Source organism: Rhipicephalus microplus, chromosome X, assembly GCF_043290135.1.
Source record: "Rhipicephalus microplus isolate Deutch F79 chromosome X, USDA_Rmic, whole genome shotgun sequence".
In the NCBI taxonomy this organism is placed as follows: Eukaryota; Metazoa; Arthropoda; class Arachnida; order Ixodida; family Ixodidae; genus Rhipicephalus; species Rhipicephalus microplus.
Genome location: NC_134710.1, coordinates 342,243,502 through 342,262,822, shown reverse-complemented (window position 1 = coordinate 342,262,822; position 19,321 = coordinate 342,243,502). Strand labels below are relative to the sequence as shown.

The following is a 19,321-nucleotide window of genomic DNA, read 5'->3' as shown; positions in this document are numbered from 1 at the left end:
AGTTTACAATAAAATTCAGAATTCATTCTCACTATCGCAGAATCAGTGCCGGGTTTTAGCCATGGGACGTCTTCGATGCCGCTTCTGGTTTTACACAGGCAAAAATTGTATACGATTTTGATTATTAGTTTGATAATTTTCTTGAAGAGGAAGTAAATTACAATGAAGATTCATGTAAATTGCAGTATAACCCGACCCAAGTGTTACATTTCAATTAACTGTTAATCTGTCGCTTCTTACTGCAGAGTGGCAGTCAGAAGCGACATTCTGTGTAGGTTATGTCTATAGATATATTTTAAAGTTTTTCTCTTAATTTTCAAATTGAAAATTATTATGAAATATTTCATAAGGGTAACTAAATATTCCTCAGCTGTCAATTTTTTGACGAGTCTACCATGTGGGTACAAGCCGTTTTGCAGGAGAAGCATCATTCCGCCATCATCGCCCATACATCGTTAAAGGAGCCATGCGACACTTTTTGAACAGCTTTATTTAGCACCGGACCACGCGTATCGATGATTACTGAGACGAATACAACAAAAAGGATGCAAATTAGTGCATGGACAGTGAAGTTATGAGTCCTCAAAGTTTAAAACTTGAGCAGAGGACGAGGAGAAGCGCTCTCGTATTTCACTCGCCTGCTGACGTCGAAGACCGCTTCCAGTCACAGTGCGCGTCTCATAAAGACATTCCGGAAATGTCACCTCATGGTGGTCTTCACAAAATACCTCACTACCGCTCTTTTTGACGGCGTCGTAAGCATGGTTACTATGAACAACGTGCGACGAGTAGAACCTTAGAAGATGCTCCCACGGTCACTGTGTAGAATACGCACATACAATATGGACAGGGGTTACTTCTCAGCTTGCATGCAAAACTCGTTCTACGTCAACGCCAGCGCCAATCGCCCGTCGCATTGTTGGCTCGCTAAAACGTGGCATGCTTTTCCATGTTTAGTTGCTGGCTGGCGTACCATAGCCTTGTTCGCAGGCTGTGTTGTGTTCGTTGTTCTCCAAATGCATAGTTTCGAAACAGGAATGATTTCTTGCTGAGAAAGTATAAAAAAAGGTTTTTGGTGTTTTTAGCATTCACTCGTATGACCTAGCTACCACCATATGACTATTGCACGCTATTTCTCGCGTCCAGCCAATCAAAAGTGAATGGTGTTTGTCGTCACGTCACATGACATTACGTCACTTACCATAAGAAAAATATCCGATGTGTGGCACCGCAGTCTGAAACCAAGGTATGTTTGTCCCGTGAATTAAAATTATAACAGCGTCGCTTTCGGCGTTGCCATTTGCGCAACGATTTCGGCGCGTTCCAGAGCACCTGAAGAACCAATGAAAAATACATGCTGCAATAGTGTCGCAGGGCCCCTTTAAGATGTGCTGCAGTATGTACGACCCTCTGGACGTCGATATTATCACTTCGGGTTTTACACCTCAAAGCATTATCAATATAATATCATTATGAGGGACGCCGTAGTGAAGCGCTCCAGAAGTTTTGGTCATCTGGTGTTCTTTAGCGTGCATGTATACACGGGCCTCTAGAGCTTCGCCTCCATCGAAACTCGACCGCCGCAGCCGGGATCGAACTGCGACCTTCGAGTCAGCAGGCGAGCACCATAAGTGCTGCACCATCGCGGCTGACAATCCCCTGGACGTTGCCGCTGTAACAAAGGGAGGATGGGGTTATGGCGAATAATGAAGAAAGTCACTACAACTTTCTTTTTTTATTTTCTGTAATTTCAAATTCAATACGCAGGCGGGCAGAACCTGTGCGGATAACGCCACTCAGCCGAGACTTCAGTAAGATGCACTCAAAAGTAGGTGTATCAAAATGTTTTTATTTTACACATGGAAACATGATACATAGTCAGTACATGATATGATAATCTTTTAGTCTCACTCTATCGGAGGGTGGCCAAAAATAGTCATTTAGGTAGCACAAGGCAAAGGTCGACACATGGTTGGTGTGAAAAAATGCAGCGCACAAAACGCCGGGCCTGCCGTCGATAAGCAGACTTGTCGAGTAGAGGAATATGCGCATGCCACGTGTACTGCACTCGAACGCACACACCAAGCTCAGGGCAACGAGCGTTCAACAGGAGGCGAATCACATTTGTAACTCTTTTGTCTCAGAACATTCACGATCCGAAACGTCTGGTCCGTTGACGGTTTGACCACACTCAGGGTCGAAATCATTGTATGATACTATGATTATATACTAATCTTCCATATACGGTTAACGAACAAACCAGTTTCATTCATGCGCAAAAGTGCGACGCCCTGCAAAGGGATACAAAATGCTGCGAGCACCACGAATGGCAGCTTCCATGAAGGTGTTCCTTTCAGCTCACTGTTTTTGCTTAATACCTCTTCGTCTGTCCACCACCACCGCAAGTATACCCGCAAGCTGACAAGCATATGCCTGTTACCATGGTGCAGGTATAGCAGAACAACTTGCAGAGTGCTAATCAGAAACTGCGATACTAAAATGGCGCAGACACTTTCCTGGTCGCAGTGCATACACACTTTTCAGCCACAAGGAATGTTAAATGAAATACGCAGCATTGTTGCGCATGAAGGTAGCTATAATAAGTTCATGTACACTCGACAACGTGTGAGATCAGAGTTGAGGGGATGCTGAAACAAAGACAACGTGGCGTGAAAACGAAAGGATTGAGTCGCCGTCCCGTACTATTTCGCTTGCGCCCGCTTGTGCATGTTGCCGCCCCTGAGGTGAAAATTACCAACTTGTCCTAATATCGGCTATTTTGACACAAACAAAACACGGGGTAAGTGGACCAGGCGGAAACATTGACGGCGATGAATATGAACCGAGATCCCCCTGAAATATCACAATCTTCTACATCCACGAACGTAGATCATTGATGTAACCAATCAATGAGCGAGAGGACGAGTCCCGATATTCCACTACACACAATTGTTGATTAGAGCACCCTGCTGCTTAATCTAACAGAAACACGGCAGCGAGTATACCGGGAAGAGTGGTTCCTTTGTGGTATAGCGGAAACAGAGCATAATAAATACGCATTTTTTTCTTAAGTACAAACTTCCGCGAATGACCAGGAGTGTCCTTGTGACACGGTTTTTTTTTTCGGAACAAATTTCCGCAGTGTTTTGATAGTGTGTTGGAGAGTCGAGATACTCTATCGGGGACCACTATCACTGGACGTCTATATCGTGTGGTTTCAAATCTTCTGCGTCACAATCACGGGGTCACCCATTGAAATTACCTCCCATATAGCTGCGCTTTGTAAAAAAACAAAACAAAACAAAAAAACCTCACGTGACTGGCATCAGTCCTCGCCTACTCTTAAACATTGAATGTTTTGTGGCTCTGCAGTCTACTAGATTATAATTTAGGGTGTGCGTTTCGTTATTGACCATGCGAACTGCAGTTACAAATCCGAGCTAGAACATCGGGATGTGGAAAATAATCTCTTAACTACATCAGCGGAACGGGATGAATGAAAACTTGTCAAGATGTGATAGGGCATAAAAATGGTTTGACGGGTGTACGAAATGCGTTTCACTAATATCAAACACCACCTTAAACCTACTAGCTCTGTACTTGCTCGTGTCTGGCATACTAAGTTGATTTATGCTAGACGGTACTTAGCAACGTCCGACCAGGTTAAAATTCACTAGAAACAACATGAGCACCATACTCGTCCACGTACCTTGTCTGCCCGCAGTGCCACATTAAAGACTCCATCCAAATGACACATTATTATGCCGATGCCTTACAACATTCGGTTTGTGTTCACGTCAGTCTATACGAAGGGTCGGAGAAACTAAGGTGAAATTACATTTCATTGTGAAGTACCAACTCCATTCAGTATGCAAGTATAAAAAGAAAAACGCTTCGCGAAATATAGCTCTTCCCAATATTCCTAGCCCGGCCGTCAAACAGAAGGCACAAAAAATTCAAAGAAATATGTCTTTCGGCCCGTACTTGAAAAGTGTGCGTTGGGGGTTTTGAATAGAGTGTCCAGAATACTAAAATACCGAGATTGTGAATTCGGCGTCACGGGTGGTGTAAAGTGAAGCGTCGAAGCCAAGATTACAATGTTCTAACCTTTTGCGAACGTGTCATGCGCGAAAGGACGCCGGCAAACAAAGCCAATGAGGCACCGATCACTAAGACAGCGCACGCACGTCAAAGAGAGAGCGAGAGATCGTTTTCGCAACGTAATTCGCTACCGCTGTTACGTCTAGTCTAGCTATGACGAGCCATATGTAAACCTTTAAAACCTGAGCGTTTAGTAATGCATTTGCCATGCACTCCATTTCCAACACGCGTCACCTTCTCACATGTAACTAATGTCGTTTGAGGAATTAGTTACTCATCTCAACGCAGTGTTCTACGGATGTTATGACAGAGTAGGATTTGAACAGCACAAAGGATAAATGGCAAAAAAAATCTGTGGCAGTATACGGGTGTGTCCATAATATATACGTGAGATCTTAGAGATATAACTCGTAACAAATGCACGTATTCTTCCATACGTATTCTTACATAAATGAAAGAAACTATGTCTGTAAGAAAAAAGCGATGGGTCACAGAGAAGCCAGAGGGAAGGAATAAAGATTTTTTTTTGTGTGTGGCTGGAATGAACACGCGGGTAAAGTAAACACATTCAGCTTTTTTCTGACTATCGTCTACAGATGCGTACCGTACCGTAGTCTTGAAGAACGTCTTAGAATGGGACACACGTAAAGAACACGGGAAGGAGGAAAACTGTTTCGTGCGGAGTCGCTTGACGCAGCGTAGGTGAAGGGCAAAATGGCGACGCGGGTTCTTGACACAGTAAGGAAAGAGTCGAAGGGTGAAAAAGGTGAGATATCAAGTACGCGCTAAGTGCAGGCAGGGCCGTCTTCGCGTTCCGATGTGATAAAATAAGAGAGTTCCTGAAAATTGTCACGCGTGTACAGTTGTGTAAAAAAATCGGCGCACATTGGACAACCATAGGTGCTTTGTTCGGATGCTAAAACTGCTCCACTTTCGCTCTGGGGTAGTGAAATGAATAACTGTCAACACGACCGTGTGACAGTTCGTGCCGCACGTGTGACAGTTCTTTTTCGAGTGAAAAGAAAGGAAAAAAAGGGACTAGACTCTGAAGGAAAGCTTTGCCGGCACGTACCCCGGTGACTAAAAGGTGCTGCTTTTCCTAACCAAAGCAACGAATGCATGTAAAATTTTTAAAACTGTTTCACACTACAGTGGCAGATATTGCCTACGCTAAAAATAGTGCGGTTCGCTTTGTTGAATACGAAGGACACCTTCGGCAAGTTATCTGAGCTTGAATAGAAGTGATATTCGCAGGGCCAGGTACAAGCCCTTTGGCGCCGTCTACTGTATGACGTTGAACTATGAGAAGTTCTCTCATGGAGTATTGTACTTTAATATGGAAGTGTGATTACGGGGAATGAAATAATGGGCAGACCACCCAGACTGTATTTTCTCGAACGTGACAAAGTTGCTTCATACTCGTCTTGACAGTAAGGGATCGGCGTAGAGTCACATTGTGAAAACAGCATCATGTATGAAGGCATTACTCGGACGAGGCAAAAAAAAAAAAAAGAACTGTAACCATTTGGAAACCTCATCGTAAGTATTAATTCTGCTGCTGTAGATGCCAGAGATGGGAAACTGGTGGGCGTTTGGTGCTCACTAAAGTTGGTCAATATATGTGTATGATCTTTGCAGCGCTGCAAAATAATCACTCCCGATTTCGGATAGATTAGCACACTTCTATGTTACTGCAAAGAAGCCGTGCAAGTGCTGTAAAATCTTTCCTCTGACAAATGAATTAATTTCGGTTGTAAGACGCAGCAAAACTTCTTCATGCCTTCATTCTCAATGATTTCATTTACGTGAAGTAAAGACCATACATTCACAAGGGAGGAACGTTACAGTTTATGAAGCAGTGAAAAACGCCGTTCCATGTGTCCTGTTCATGAAAGATGAATTTTCAAACAAATATTATTTTTTTCTTCATTTTTCTTTTCACAGTATTACTAAAGCTACGATGACATGTTACGAACGACGTATGTAAACAAGGAGCCGAAACACAACGCGAGCACAAGATGCAACAACAAATACGGACTTGTTACTACACGTTTCGCTCCGGCAAGCACCGAGTAACTGTATCACTTATACACAAGGCAGGCTGAGAGATGCTTTATCGAAAGATGCAAAGGCTGTGCGTAACGTAACGTTTCATATACACCCGCTACTCTAACAGCGCGAATATTTACAGAGTGGCTAATCACATCACCATGCTTTAGTTCTGCTTTCTTCCTCATGAGTCACATATCACAAAGGCGCCATTGAATCGTGCATCGCAAATATAGTCACAGAAAGAAAATGATCTCACACATGTGGTTTGTATCGCGTACATCCCTGGTTTTGCTACATGAGCACGGAGGTGTAATCAGCAACAATGAACTTACTCATCCCACTGACCCACCGAACTCCCAGAGGGCATTCGGTATACAGGCAGGCTCCAACATGCTGCACGGAGGAGGTAAATCTCTCGATCACAACAGCTCGCTACCAGAGAAACGCGACAATGTACAAGGCTTGAGAATTAAAGCAAAAAGCTCGACGTCACTAGTAAGCACAAGTGAAGTGGTCAGTATCAGAAATGGTTAATGTGTCAAAGTAGACGGGCATATTCGCCGCAGGTTTAAACGTGGTTGCCGGGTGGGTCATGTTGCCAGTCGCGCGGCGCTTAACGTGGCAGCTATATGGTTTACTCGTTGCCAGCGCCACCACATGGCACAGTGTGAACTAATGAATGGTGATACACAAATTCAGCTTTTCCTTACACCTATCCACCCCTTCCTTATCTCATTTATGTAATTACCACCTCTCCCCTCTTGCAGTATCTGTGCCTGCATGCTCGAAATACTGAGTATTGTTGGTTAAAATACACAAAAAAGATATACTATCACACACGCATTCCATCACAAAATATCACTAAAGCTGGCTTGTCACCATGAAACACCGCACCATTCCGAGATATACAGGAAAAGTTGTAGCCGTGCTCATGTTCAAACCGATCCAACGAAACATGTACTGATGAACACAAGATAACATAGGATGTTTCATTGCTGCTACACACATACTGTATGTATAGTCATGATCATGGTACATGAACTGTTTGACGCAAGGGCAAGGCATGGCAATAATGCTCAAGAATAATGTACGTTTTTTAATGTCCATAGTAATGTAAATAGTACAGGGTCCGTTTAAGCAACTTATGGAGACCGTCAGAGAAGCCATACTCATATTTTGGCTGCAGATCACGAGCATTTTCAATGCGACGCTCATTTCGACTGAAGTCAAGAGGTTCAACGTAAGCCCTAGCTAGTTAGCTAAGATGGTGGTCACAGTGACTTAACGTCACGCAAAAGAAAACATAACATGCAGTAGGCGACCTCTCTGCAGACCTTTGAAGCAAGTAGTGTATCTTTGACTTAGGTATTCCGTTATTCCGTGCAGCGTACTAGTCACCTTTGCTGACATGGCGACTAATCAATGGCGCAAAACGTGACCAGCAGAGAAAGTGCACCAAGTGCATGTTTACAGCACGCTTTTATGTAGCCTAATGTGCGCTTTTGTTCAATGAATCGCCTATCCCGCCTAGCCTCACAGGGTGGCTGGTTTGCGAAACGGATGCCACAGTATAGGTATTTTGCTTGCGGGAGTAGAAACTGCGAGTTTGCTGAGACATCGCAGCGCTAAAACAAAAGATAGTCAGGTGGTGGTGCGGGGAATGTATACCTTTCATAGTAGCCTTGAAGGGCTGTGAAACCTTACACCGAAAAAAAAAAGAAAGCTCTCACTGAAACTCAGCTGTCTCGAAATAACGTCGCCAGCAGTTCACACCGTAATCTTGCCGCTCAGATTTGGCGCTTGGATATGGCGCTCTGGTCAAGGCCCACGCTCAGCGTAACAGAAAAACACGCCTCTATCCGGCGGCAAAAGCAAAACGAAGACTGTTGAAAACATGCGCGCACGAGACGAAAGTGTCCCGCAGGAGGTTTTCAGTTCGGCTGGTAAGCTTGGTTCCAGATGCCACGCTGAAACTGTGCTGGCTGTCAGGCTCAGAAGGGACAGCGCAAGCGAAGGAACCGCCGCGCGCTTGGCGAAGCTCAAAAATCTGCTAAAATCATATCGGATGCCTTTGGGGAGCATGAGTTACCTTTCCCACGCGTGTTTCATGGAATGAGGGGCTTACGTTTTACTGGATATGTGGCCATGCGCACGTAAACGCGCGACGCAAGCACGCTATAGATCGGAGGCTGGCGCACAGCGCGTCGCGACCTGTAGAAGGGAATCGTGCGACATGCGATTCCCAGCGTTCTGTGCGCACGCCTTTAGCTTGAACTTCAGCTGAGGCGCGCGCAGCAAGTGTATGCCTATAGTCTTCGTCTTGCGACGTAGGGTGAAGCTCTTCAGTTGACCCTGTGGCGTGCCCTCCATGCCAGAGGGAACCTCAGCTGGCGTCATACGATCGTCCCTTGACCCGTGGACGAAGGAGTCGCGGCCGTTACGTGGACACTGCACTCCGACTGCTGAGTAAGAAAGAGAGAGAGAGAGAAAAAAAATGTAGAAGTGCATAAACTTATTACGGCAAACTGGAAGCTGCAGCAAGAATGCTGCAGTAGGAGAAGCAGCCAGAGAAGCATATGAAAAAAAAAAAAAATTCGTCGGAACTGCCCATAACACGATGTGAATTACGGCACAAAATATCAGCACGTGGTTGCAGAGAGATATGATTTGATCTAAATTTAAGACCATCAGACGTGGTTTGCGATGATTTGTCACTTGAGTTCTGAATATCTTTAAAGAGACTGTCCACCATCTTTCATCCCCCTTTTTTTTTTATACCGCAATACAAAGCATATACCATTTGACGTGTTCAACCTTTAACGGTTTTTATGGAAAGTTAGTAAAAATAGTTGAAACTAAATATTCTGATCGGCGAGCGGTCTTCTACCACTAGTGTAAGGAGGCCCACAACGCTGGTTGGTGGCGCCGGAGAAAGCCGAAAACTATAACCACATGCAGTTTTTGCAGGTTTCGTTCAGGCATCGCCTAACATAAAACAAATACTACAGTGGTCATTTAAACCCCGAAGACTGTCAAAGTATTGTTACCACAGTCTCTCCAGCTTTGTTTCGTCAGCCTGACAAACCATCGCAGTCGATCGGGAAACTTTCTGTTTCAGCAACGCCATTGTACACGTCGGCGTTGTGGTAGCTTGATCAACTATACAAGCGTTGTGAAACAAACTGTAGTGGTTCCACTCATGCCAAACGTGTAACTGAAACAAACATCGCACATATGTTTCACCGGAGAACAGAAGATTCCTGCTGTTTCCCAGTTATATTTAGGCGTTCCATGTTGAACATGCGACATGACAGCCAGCACGGAGGCCTTAGTGAAGCGGAACCTGAAGGCAATATCTTAATAAATGTATAACCTCGGTGAATACTGCAGTGATATGCACATTGCGACTGAAATGTCACGCTCGATGTTTCACGAAAGTTTCAGTCACGCTACTGTTTTCCAAAGACGGTTATCTTTTCCCTTTTCTCACTAACGGCGCTGGGCACGGTCGTCACGTGGCTCGCGTTTCTCCACCGTATGTAGGCAGACGAACACGACGCCGGCAGCGCCACCAGGCGCCTCTTTGAACTCGCGATAAAAAAAAAAGTAAAGTTTACTTTCCCACTGAATGGAAACTGGCATAAGTGCAAAAGATGCACATTTGTTCTATAATAATATCTGGGGTTTTACGTCCTAAAACCACGATATGACTACGAGAGATGCCGTAGTTGAGGGCTCCGGAAGTTTTGACCATCTGGTGTTCTTTAAGCAACAGTGACATTGCACAATAGACGGCCCCCTACCATTTTGCCCCGATCGAAATGCAATCGCCACGGCCGGGATCAAACCAGCGACGTTCGGGTCAGCAGCCGAGTATGTTAGCCATTGTTCCACAAAGGCAAGTTACATGTTTGTTTTCAACTAACTAACTGTATTTGCGAAAGTTTTTGCTGCTACCAATAGACTAAGCCACATCGCCGTTGGGTGACACTAGTGGGCATGGTTTCAAGATACTCAGAGCCAAATTAAAAATATAATTTAAATGCATGCTCATTATTGCTAATGTCACAAACAATCTTCTTATTTTCACCACAATAATGTTTTTGGAGATGTAGACAGTCCCTTTTCACGTTAAATACATCCAGATCCATTGAAATGTAGCTTCATTGCTTCCGACTGTAAACCGCATTTGACTATGAGCACCGTGTACACATTCAGGTGTGAGAGACCCGCTATCTGTATTTCGTGCCAACCGGTTGTGTCCCCGCGATTTCCGACGACAGCGCAGCTCTGGCCGACTGGCTCGCCCTACGCCATCTCCTGCCGCCGACAAGAGCTCTCGCTGAGTGATGCCCCGTCCTCGGACTCCTGCGACCATGTCCATCTGTCCTATTTTCTCTCCTTGCTTCTGGGCGTCGCTGTCTCTACGCCACACTCTCTCCTTCCCCCTCTTTATCTCTATACTTTTAATCCTATCCTTTTAATCTCTCCTTACCCCCATCCCTCGCGAGCTACTGTTGAGGTGTCGCACTCTAATGCTGACAGTTACAGGGCTCAATTTTATCTTCTTTTCTTTTTTAAGAATGACATAGGCGTTCAGGGGTGAAGGCAGGCTTTAGTCTTGTGGAGTAGCTTTGGGAGGAGAAATAATGCGGTTTTGGAGCAGCTTTGGAGCAGCAAAAATTGTTTCGTAGCAGCTCTGGAGCCCCAAGAGGTGTGTTGTGCAGCATAGAAATTTAGTTTTAGAGCAGATTTCTCGGGTCTCGCATCACTGTTAACTACAATTTTGAGCTTTCTGGTAAATACAAAAACATGTCAGTGGTTTTTTACTAAGCATTCAATGCTGATCAAGTGACCAGAGTTACCCCCAAATATATATATATATATATATATATATATATATATATATATATATATATATATAAGGGAAAGAAGTATATACCTAAGGGCTAGTTTTTTCGTGTTTTGACGCAATATTCATGAGATCTAACAGACAGTAATGCCAAGGAATGTATAGGGGAAGTCATTAGAACAAATGGAATGTAAATAAGAAGAAAGAAAAGTGGGTGAAAAAATAACCAGCCGTGAGTAGGAATCGAACCTACGACCTTCGAATAACACGTTCGAGGCTCTAACCACTGAGCTATCACAGCGGCCTTCCCTCCATCCACTTTTATGGGGGTTTATTTGTGAATTTAGAAGTAGGAGTGTCAGTCAGCGCCATCTATGACCCAAGCGACGAGTGTGAAACACTCTTTTATGCGCATATGTGGAGTCACGTAGCACGTGAACTTATTACGAGCTGGCAGCTGATTAATAGTCCCTCGTATACAACCTAATGACACCAAGTCTGCCAATACGGGACCCTCGTTCATGAATAAGGGAAAGAAGTGTATACCTAAGTGTACTTAGGTATACACGTCTTTCCCTTATTTGTACTTAGGTATACACTTCTTTCCCTTATTTCTACTTAGGTACTTAGGTATACACGTCTTTCCCTTATTTGTACTTAGGCATACACTTCTTTCCCTTATTTCTACTTAGGTATACATTTATTTCCCTTATTCATGAACGGGGGTCTCGTACTGGCACACTTGGTGTCATTAGGTTGTATACGAGGGACTATTAATCAGCTGCCCGCTCGTAATAAGGTACACTTACTTCTTTCCCTTATTCATGGACGAGGGTCTCGTAGTGGCAGGCTTGGTGTCATTAGGTTGTATACGAGGGACTATTAATCAGCTGCCCACTCGTAATAAGTTCACGTGCTACGTGACGCCACATATGCGCATAAAAGAGTGTTTCACACTCGTCGCTTGGCTTATAGATGGCGCTGACTGACACTCCTAGTTCTAAATTCACAAATAAACCCCAAAAAAAGTGGATGGAGGGAAGGCCGCTGTGATAGCTCAGTGGTTAGAGCATCGAACGCGTTATTCGAAGGTCGTAGGTTCGATTCCTGCTCATGACTGGTTATTTTTTCACCCACTTTTCTTTCTTATTTACATTCCATTGGTTCTAATAACTTCCCCTGTACATTCCTTGACATTACTGTCTGTTAGATCTCACATATATATATGTGACGTATCAAGTGATGGTTAGTAGAGGTCAAAAAGGAAGAAGTGCAGAGTAAAATAAACATGGCGTATGAGCCAGGCCACGTCTCTCAGTCATCGTAGCGTCAAACGAGTCGACAGGATGAAGACCTCCCAGCCACTTCATCAGTGTCTCATCATCGACGCAGTTCTACACAAGACGCCCTGACCATACGTCGACTACGGAATCATCTCCTAGTCGCACACAGCGACCAGCACCATGACAGAATCATCAACCGACCTTCCCGTTCCCAAGTACACCGGAGCAGCGGACGATGGACCTGTACAGGACTGGTTTGACCTATTCGAGTTCCACGCTACCGCTGCATCTTGGTCGGAACGAGAAATGGTTACGAACTTCAGCGACTACGTCACCGGTGAGGCATTTAAATTTTACCTCACCCACATATTCGACAACGATGAGGCTTTGCAAAAGATAAAACAAGAAATGATCGTTTGGTTTAAAAAATACGATGACGACTATAGACTTGCTTGTAACCCACCATCCGCAGACAACTGCACTCAGTCGTCAATTTTACAGGCAGTCTTCAACCATTCGAACGCACAACAAGATTCGACCTCTCACAAAAGACGAAGTGGCACACGAGTTCAGTGGCAGATGACAACGCGTATTTTGGGAAAAACACAGCCATCGAGCGCGCCTCCCTTCTGCACGAAAGTCGGCATTTGCAAAGTCATCGCTTCAGCATATGACCCGAGACGTTGCCCAGCCACCTGATGCCGTTCACTCTTCGTCTGGCATACGTGGTCCACCACCTGGGTTTTCATCACGCGGTTCATCAAGCGCTCCTAATGCTCACCATTTGCCTTGAAAGGACGCCGTATTTATGGTAGATGACCTGGCGCATCGGGAAAATACCCTGTCGAGCCATGCTCCTTCCACACGGGTTCATGCATCGCCATCCAGTCCATACACACTCGACAGTGGAAGAAGCACTGAAGGCTCCGACGCATCGAACGTCGCACGCTGCAATGCGCAAGAGCCTCTTATAGTGAACAAGGTAGAAGAAGCTTCTGAAGAACTTTCTACCAATTTTGAAGCATTATCATCATTGCCCGAAGTGCATGACAACAGCCCACAAACTACCAGCTGCCGACTGGGCCCCACATCAATTTCTGAAGAAAACGAGCGCGATGTTCAAGAAGGGATTTCACCTCAATGCGTTCCACAGCAACATCAGCAACGCCAGCAAAAGCAAGTACAAGAGTCACAGACACTCCAACGAATACACCGACAAGGACGACGACGCAAAGTCGGCCTCTTAAAACAAATTCAAGACGTCAGGCATCTTTGCATAAGGGATCAACGCCAGAAACGCATTTGGCACAAAATATCAAGACTGCGCCTAAGATTACAGCTCCGAAACCTCAGGAAACACCGAACAAGACAAGAAGTCACCAGTTCTACCACGCAAAGATTCAGACACCATCCCATTAGTTCACGACAACGGAGCCAACGCCACAGAAAACTACAAAAGACACTGAACGCTATAATTTGCACAATGCACAAACATAGACATAATTCCTTGAACTTCAGTTCTTGTACACGCAGGCTGCAAGCGCTAATTCTGTCTCAGCCGCGACACAGAATACAGCGCGTACGACAGAGGATTCTGCGCCTACGACATTCGACCTTAAAATGCTCCAAGGACTTCGAACCTTGTTCGTTCCTCGCAGGTGCTCAAGTCACGTCATGGTCAGTGCAGTTTTGCAAGACGCGGTTACCTTCTACAGAACGCCACAGCCAACCTCGCCCACCAGAACTCCCCCATTTACCGGGCTGCTGCACTCTTTTCTGAAGTTTTGCGAGTTTACGGAACACCATGGGGCCATGAAACCAATTGTGCATTTTGAAATTTGTGACTTCTCAACCTCTCCTTGTTTACTTTTTGTTGTGCGTAATCCATGCCTTCTTTCGGGGGGAGGGGGAATCGTGTGACGTATCAAGTGATGGTTAGTAGAGGTCGAGAAGGAAGAAGTGCAGAGTAGAATAAACATGGCGTATGAGCCAGGCCACGTCTCTCATTCATCGTAGCGTCACACACACACACACACACACACACACACACACACACACACACACACACACACACATATATATATATATATATATATATATATATATATATATATATATATATATATATATATATATATATATATATATCTGTGTCGCTGGGAGGGCGCACGCGATAGCATCTCACCGCGTATTAGACCTGCCGTCGAATGCTCAAATAGAGATAAAACACGCCGCCCGTCTTGAATGAGCATGAATAGACGCGGGGGAAGGGGGGGGGTGTCACTCGAGTAGCAGCGGTGAACTTTAATTCTAAGGATGTTGTTGCATAGCTGGCGCACGCCCTATCGGGAAGCATCAGCACACAGCTCGTAAACCATTCCACGTGGTGCGTGCTTAACTGGAAGAGATTGTGCTGTGCGATAAAAGCATTTCTCCCTGGAGCAGCCCCACTTTTAGGGGCGAAGCTCTTTAAAGCGGCACCCGTTCATCCGTCGTCGTAGTCGTAGTGCGTAACCAATCTCACGCTTTGACCTGCAAAGTGGTGCCAGTGGGAGATTTCTTCTGTGCGTTGTTAAACAATAAAAATACACAGCGTGCGCATTAACTAAAAACCCAATTTTCCTGTCTCTCATTCCCCATTAGCAGCCATTGGCATGTACATTGAGCACTATCTGACAAAAAAGGGTTGCTAGGTTATACTCGCTGGGCGTAACCTCCTTGGTTTTAGAAATGTTTAGCGAGCGTTGGGCCGCCGTGCCATGAGTACAGTGAGCTAGTATATACCATGAACTCGAGGAGGTTAAAGGTGGGAAGCAGACACGAAGCGCAAGCCGTAAGAAAGTGTGAACGGATGGACGCATGGATGGACGCAGGGGCGGATGCATGGACGAACGCAGGGACGGACGCATGGATGGACGTGAGGACGCACGAACAGACGCACGAACGGACGGGCGGATGGATGCACGGATGGTCACAGAGACGGACGTATGGGCGGACGGAAGCAAGAACGAATGGACGGACGTATGCTTCGCCCCACTCTCCATCAAACCCTTTCCGCCAGACATGTGGCACGTACCCGCCCGCGGGCATGTGCCATAGGTATGCGGGTATCTGCCACAGGTGATTGACCGTTTATAATCTACCCAGGAACGGTGAAAACAAGCATCGGTTACTTCCACACGTCATCGTTAAAAAAAGCTGACATCAGCAGCGTTGACCCGATGAATGCAAAGAATAAATGTCAGGATCCCACAAGGAATCAAACCCCTGCATTTTGCATGGCAATTGAGTAATATACCACATAGCCACGCCAGGTGTCCACACCGTTTTTCAAGTAAACCCTAATGTTCATGAAACATCACTTGTGATTGCAGCTCTGGCTACCCAAGTGTATAAACATTACATACGTACTCATATGATACAGACTTCACGTCGGGTCAACGTCAATTGTAGCTAAGTGCCATCCGCTGAAGATGATTTATGTAGCAGCGTCCAAAGCTCCCACCCTCGGGAGCACCAGCGCTTCATATTAACTTAGCAATTCTTCTGTTAATAATATCCATGTTGCTGTAGGCATTGTTACGCAACGGTAGACAACTGGTTATTTAAAACATATGCGGCGGTTTATCATGTGTATGTGCGTGCATTTGTACACAATTTTAGTCCTATTTCATAACGTTTCACTCAATAAAAAAAATACAGCATTGTCACCTTCCATCCGCGTGCTTCGCATAGCATCAAATCTCAATGTATGTGGGGTCTGCGGATGGGTTCGAATCCCGGCTGCGGCGGCTGCATTTCCGATGGAGGCGGAAATGTTGTAGGCCCGTGTGCTCAGATTTGGGTGCACGTTAAAGAACCCCCGGGGGTTGAAATTTCCGGAGCATTCCACTATACGGCGTCTCTCATAATCATATGGTGGTTTTGGGACGTTATACCCCACATATCATTATCATCATCATTTGCGGATTTTTTTTTTGTGCCGTCTTTAAGGTCAATGTGGGAATGGGACTTCCTGCTTATATGCACTGTTATGGTTTTAGGGAGCGACGAGCTGTCTCTAGGTGCGATTTTACGCAGTTTTTTTTTCATGACTTAGCTTTTCAATAATCTTATTAGTGCTACCTGGGAAAAAAAGTGGCTGGTGTTGTACAAAATGGCCAATATCTCCCAAATAGCATATTAAAAAAAGACATTTTGATCTTGTTGAAGCTCATGCTGAAAAACAATGCTGGTTCTCGAAGTTTTAAGTAATCTTTCACTTCAGGCGAGCGGTAATGAAGGAATGTTTAATCCGTTAGACTATAAAAAGCAACTATTTTAAGGAGTAGCTAGGATGCGTACCCCGTATATTAAGCATAAAAGTTAGCAGATAGGCTTCTTTGTCTATCGGTACATGACACGCCAATCAAAATTTTGTTGACGTTGTGCTTTTTGCATCTACCTGCTTGCTCTTCCTACATGTACTTAAATATTAGACAAGAAGTTGGAGCGCAAAGTATGTGGACCCTCTCAGGCGTGATCACGGGGGAGGGCGGTAGGAGAGATGCGGCCGCCTTCCCTTCCCCTCCCCTTCCCTCCTCTTATTGCACCTCCCGAAGGAGAGAGGTGCAATGAGTGCCCCATACATTGACTTAGTAGAGGAGGTGCTGCCATGAATGTTTGCCCCCCCCCCCTCTTCCCCCCACTATCCTTAAATAGGAATTCTGCGCACACCTACGTGGACCCTTATTGGGAAAATTTATCCCAGGCGTGAGGGCGGTCCCTCATTTGAGGGCTTTCAGATGTCTAGGAATGTTGGAAGCGATCCGCGTCAACACGTAATGATCCGCACAGCGACGAAAAACCGCGGCCCGCATTTACACCCCATAAGTTTTTTTAATGCAAATACTGACCTTCCGAGTGCGTCATTTATAGTGTAAATTACGCAACCAAGAAAGCTCATGATCTGAACCAAACTCACGGTGCTGTTTTAAGAACAAAAGGTAAGCACGACACGAGCTTCTGTTTCTTGCACTCGTTTTTTTTTTTCAGTATGCATCAAGAACAAGCTGTCAGAAAGATGTTTTTTTAAACAAATAAGCAATAACTGCACTTTAGATGTCATTTTCAAACATACTAGGGATAGCTGCATTTTAGGCGGCGTGAAAGTGAGTTTGACCAGCGCTAAAGACGTTAAAGAGAATATTCTCACTTGAAGAAATAAACGGAATGGACGCTGGATGTGCTTGCCTGGCCAAACGCGCAGCATGCTATCTCCAGGTGACGAAGATGGCGTAGACCGGTGACACACACGTTAACTAACCAGGGCTGTAGAGCACCTCCGTTGTACGCAAAGCATTGGCAACGCTGCTTACAAGGATCTTGAATGTAAATAAAAGCACGCGTGTTTTCACGCCGCCATTGGAGCTTAAGATTTACCTCAAGGCTCGTGTTTATTACTAGAGCAGCGGCCCTGGTTATCGTAAAGCTATAGTCGAAGTATACACGGAATTGAAGACTTGTTAAGTAGTATTACGACATTGTTGAACCCACCCCATGAATTCTCACATTTCAGCTTTCGAAGAGGTGCAAGAACTTTCAGGGTAGAATCTTCAGAGATTCACCCCAGGATTTACCCACGCACCAAAAGACATCGATTTGTATATATAAAACGAATGATCTCCTATACTTTGACTCCACCAAATGTAAATGTACGCAGAAATATCCAAACAAATAAGTCTACTCAGAAGCGAACAACTACCTCGACAGCGGTATCCTGCGGTGGCTTTGGTGGACTGAGGCCACCGTTCTCCTGGACTGGCAGCGAGTCCGACTTGGATGCGCTGAAGTTGAGCCGGAATGAGGGCTTGGAGCGGCCGCGAGTCGACGGGTTCTCCCGGCGGCTGGGCCTCGGCGTCTTGATGCGCACTGAGCCGTGCTTGAGGAAGATGCGCTTACCCGAGATGGGGCTCGGTCGAATGAGAAAGCTGCAGAAATAGGAAACGCAAAGAATGAAATGTTTTGCCCTTTGCATCTTAAAAACTCATGTACAGTACACAGTTCTCTCCTTTTTTTTTCGTTCAGCTTCTATTTTTTATTTTTGCTTTACTTGCTTTCGAGATTTTAATTATGCGTCAATGGCAAGTACAATTTATCAGTATGCATAATGTATTTTCTTTGTTTTGAGTGCGACTGCAGCACATAATTTTTATAGTCAACTGTTGAGCTGCTGTTCGCCATTTGTTGTTTTCTTCCTGTCTCAAAAATTGTGGCCATGGATCTCGTCAAGCGTTGTTGGCTCATTGTCCACGGTTTTCAACATTGTACGAATGTTGAACTAAATTGAATTTGATTCGATTTTATTGGGGCGCGTACGGAATGCCCGTAGAAACACGGGACTTTTCGAAAGGTCACATGGACCCCTTTGAAAGGCTATCCAGTCGAACGCGGCCGTTTTGAAAGGCCGTTGAGTGGCTCAGGCGTTTCTCGCGAAAATTGTGTGGCGCTGCAAATTGTTATTTTTGTATTAATTTGACTAAGTTTACATGATACAAGTTCGCTTAAAAAATCAAATATGTCTGTTAATGTTGTTTCAGTATTTCAATAGTTTTGTAGTCATAGTTAAGAATGCATATTTAGCCTTTCACTTGTTCAGCAGCGAAAAAGTGGCGAGCAATATACGACAAAAAAAGCACAATAAAGACTAGTAAGTTGCAGTTGTCGATAGTATGTGCACTTTTCACATTTCAACTTGAAAAAAAAAGATGCTCTAGTAATTAATTCGCAACCCTCACTCTGCTTTCAAAGCATACTAGTTAGATTTCTTTTTTTTAGCACAAAAATGTATTATGCCACGGTCCAACACAGCTACGTGACGTATTTTCATCACGGTTCTGACGTTGTAAAGTATTTCAAAACAGATTGCAAAAAAAAAAACGAGAACGTAAAGTTTTGTAGCGCGGTGAAGAACGAGCGACTTCGCGCTCCTCAGCGTGCGGAACTAACCCCTACACCACAGAACGACCTCTCTCTAGCACGTGAACGGCGAGCC

At 45.0% G+C, this 19,321-nt stretch overlaps 1 protein-coding gene and 1 non-coding gene across 4 annotated transcripts in view; both read right to left on the bottom strand.

The window, feature by feature from the left end:
* Positions 1-1,829: 1,829 nt before the first annotated feature.
* Positions 1,830-19,321, bottom strand: part of SLO2 (slowpoke 2) — a 630,174-nt gene continuing 612,682 nt past the window's right edge. For all 3 annotated transcript variants that reach the window (XM_075879797.1, XM_075879795.1, XM_075879796.1), the window contains exons 27-28: positions 18,032-18,257; positions 1,830-8,615 (exon numbers count right to left, since the gene is read on the bottom strand). In XM_075879797.1, the coding sequence (XP_075735912.1) occupies positions 8,547-8,615; positions 18,032-18,257 (295 nt within the window). In that variant the 3' untranslated portion in view covers positions 1,830-8,546. The remainder of the gene's footprint in view (positions 8,616-18,031; positions 18,258-19,321) is intronic.
* Positions 11,234-11,306, bottom strand: TRNAT-UGU (transfer RNA threonine (anticodon UGU)). The gene has a single exon. It is a non-coding gene; the product is annotated as a tRNA-Thr (tRNA).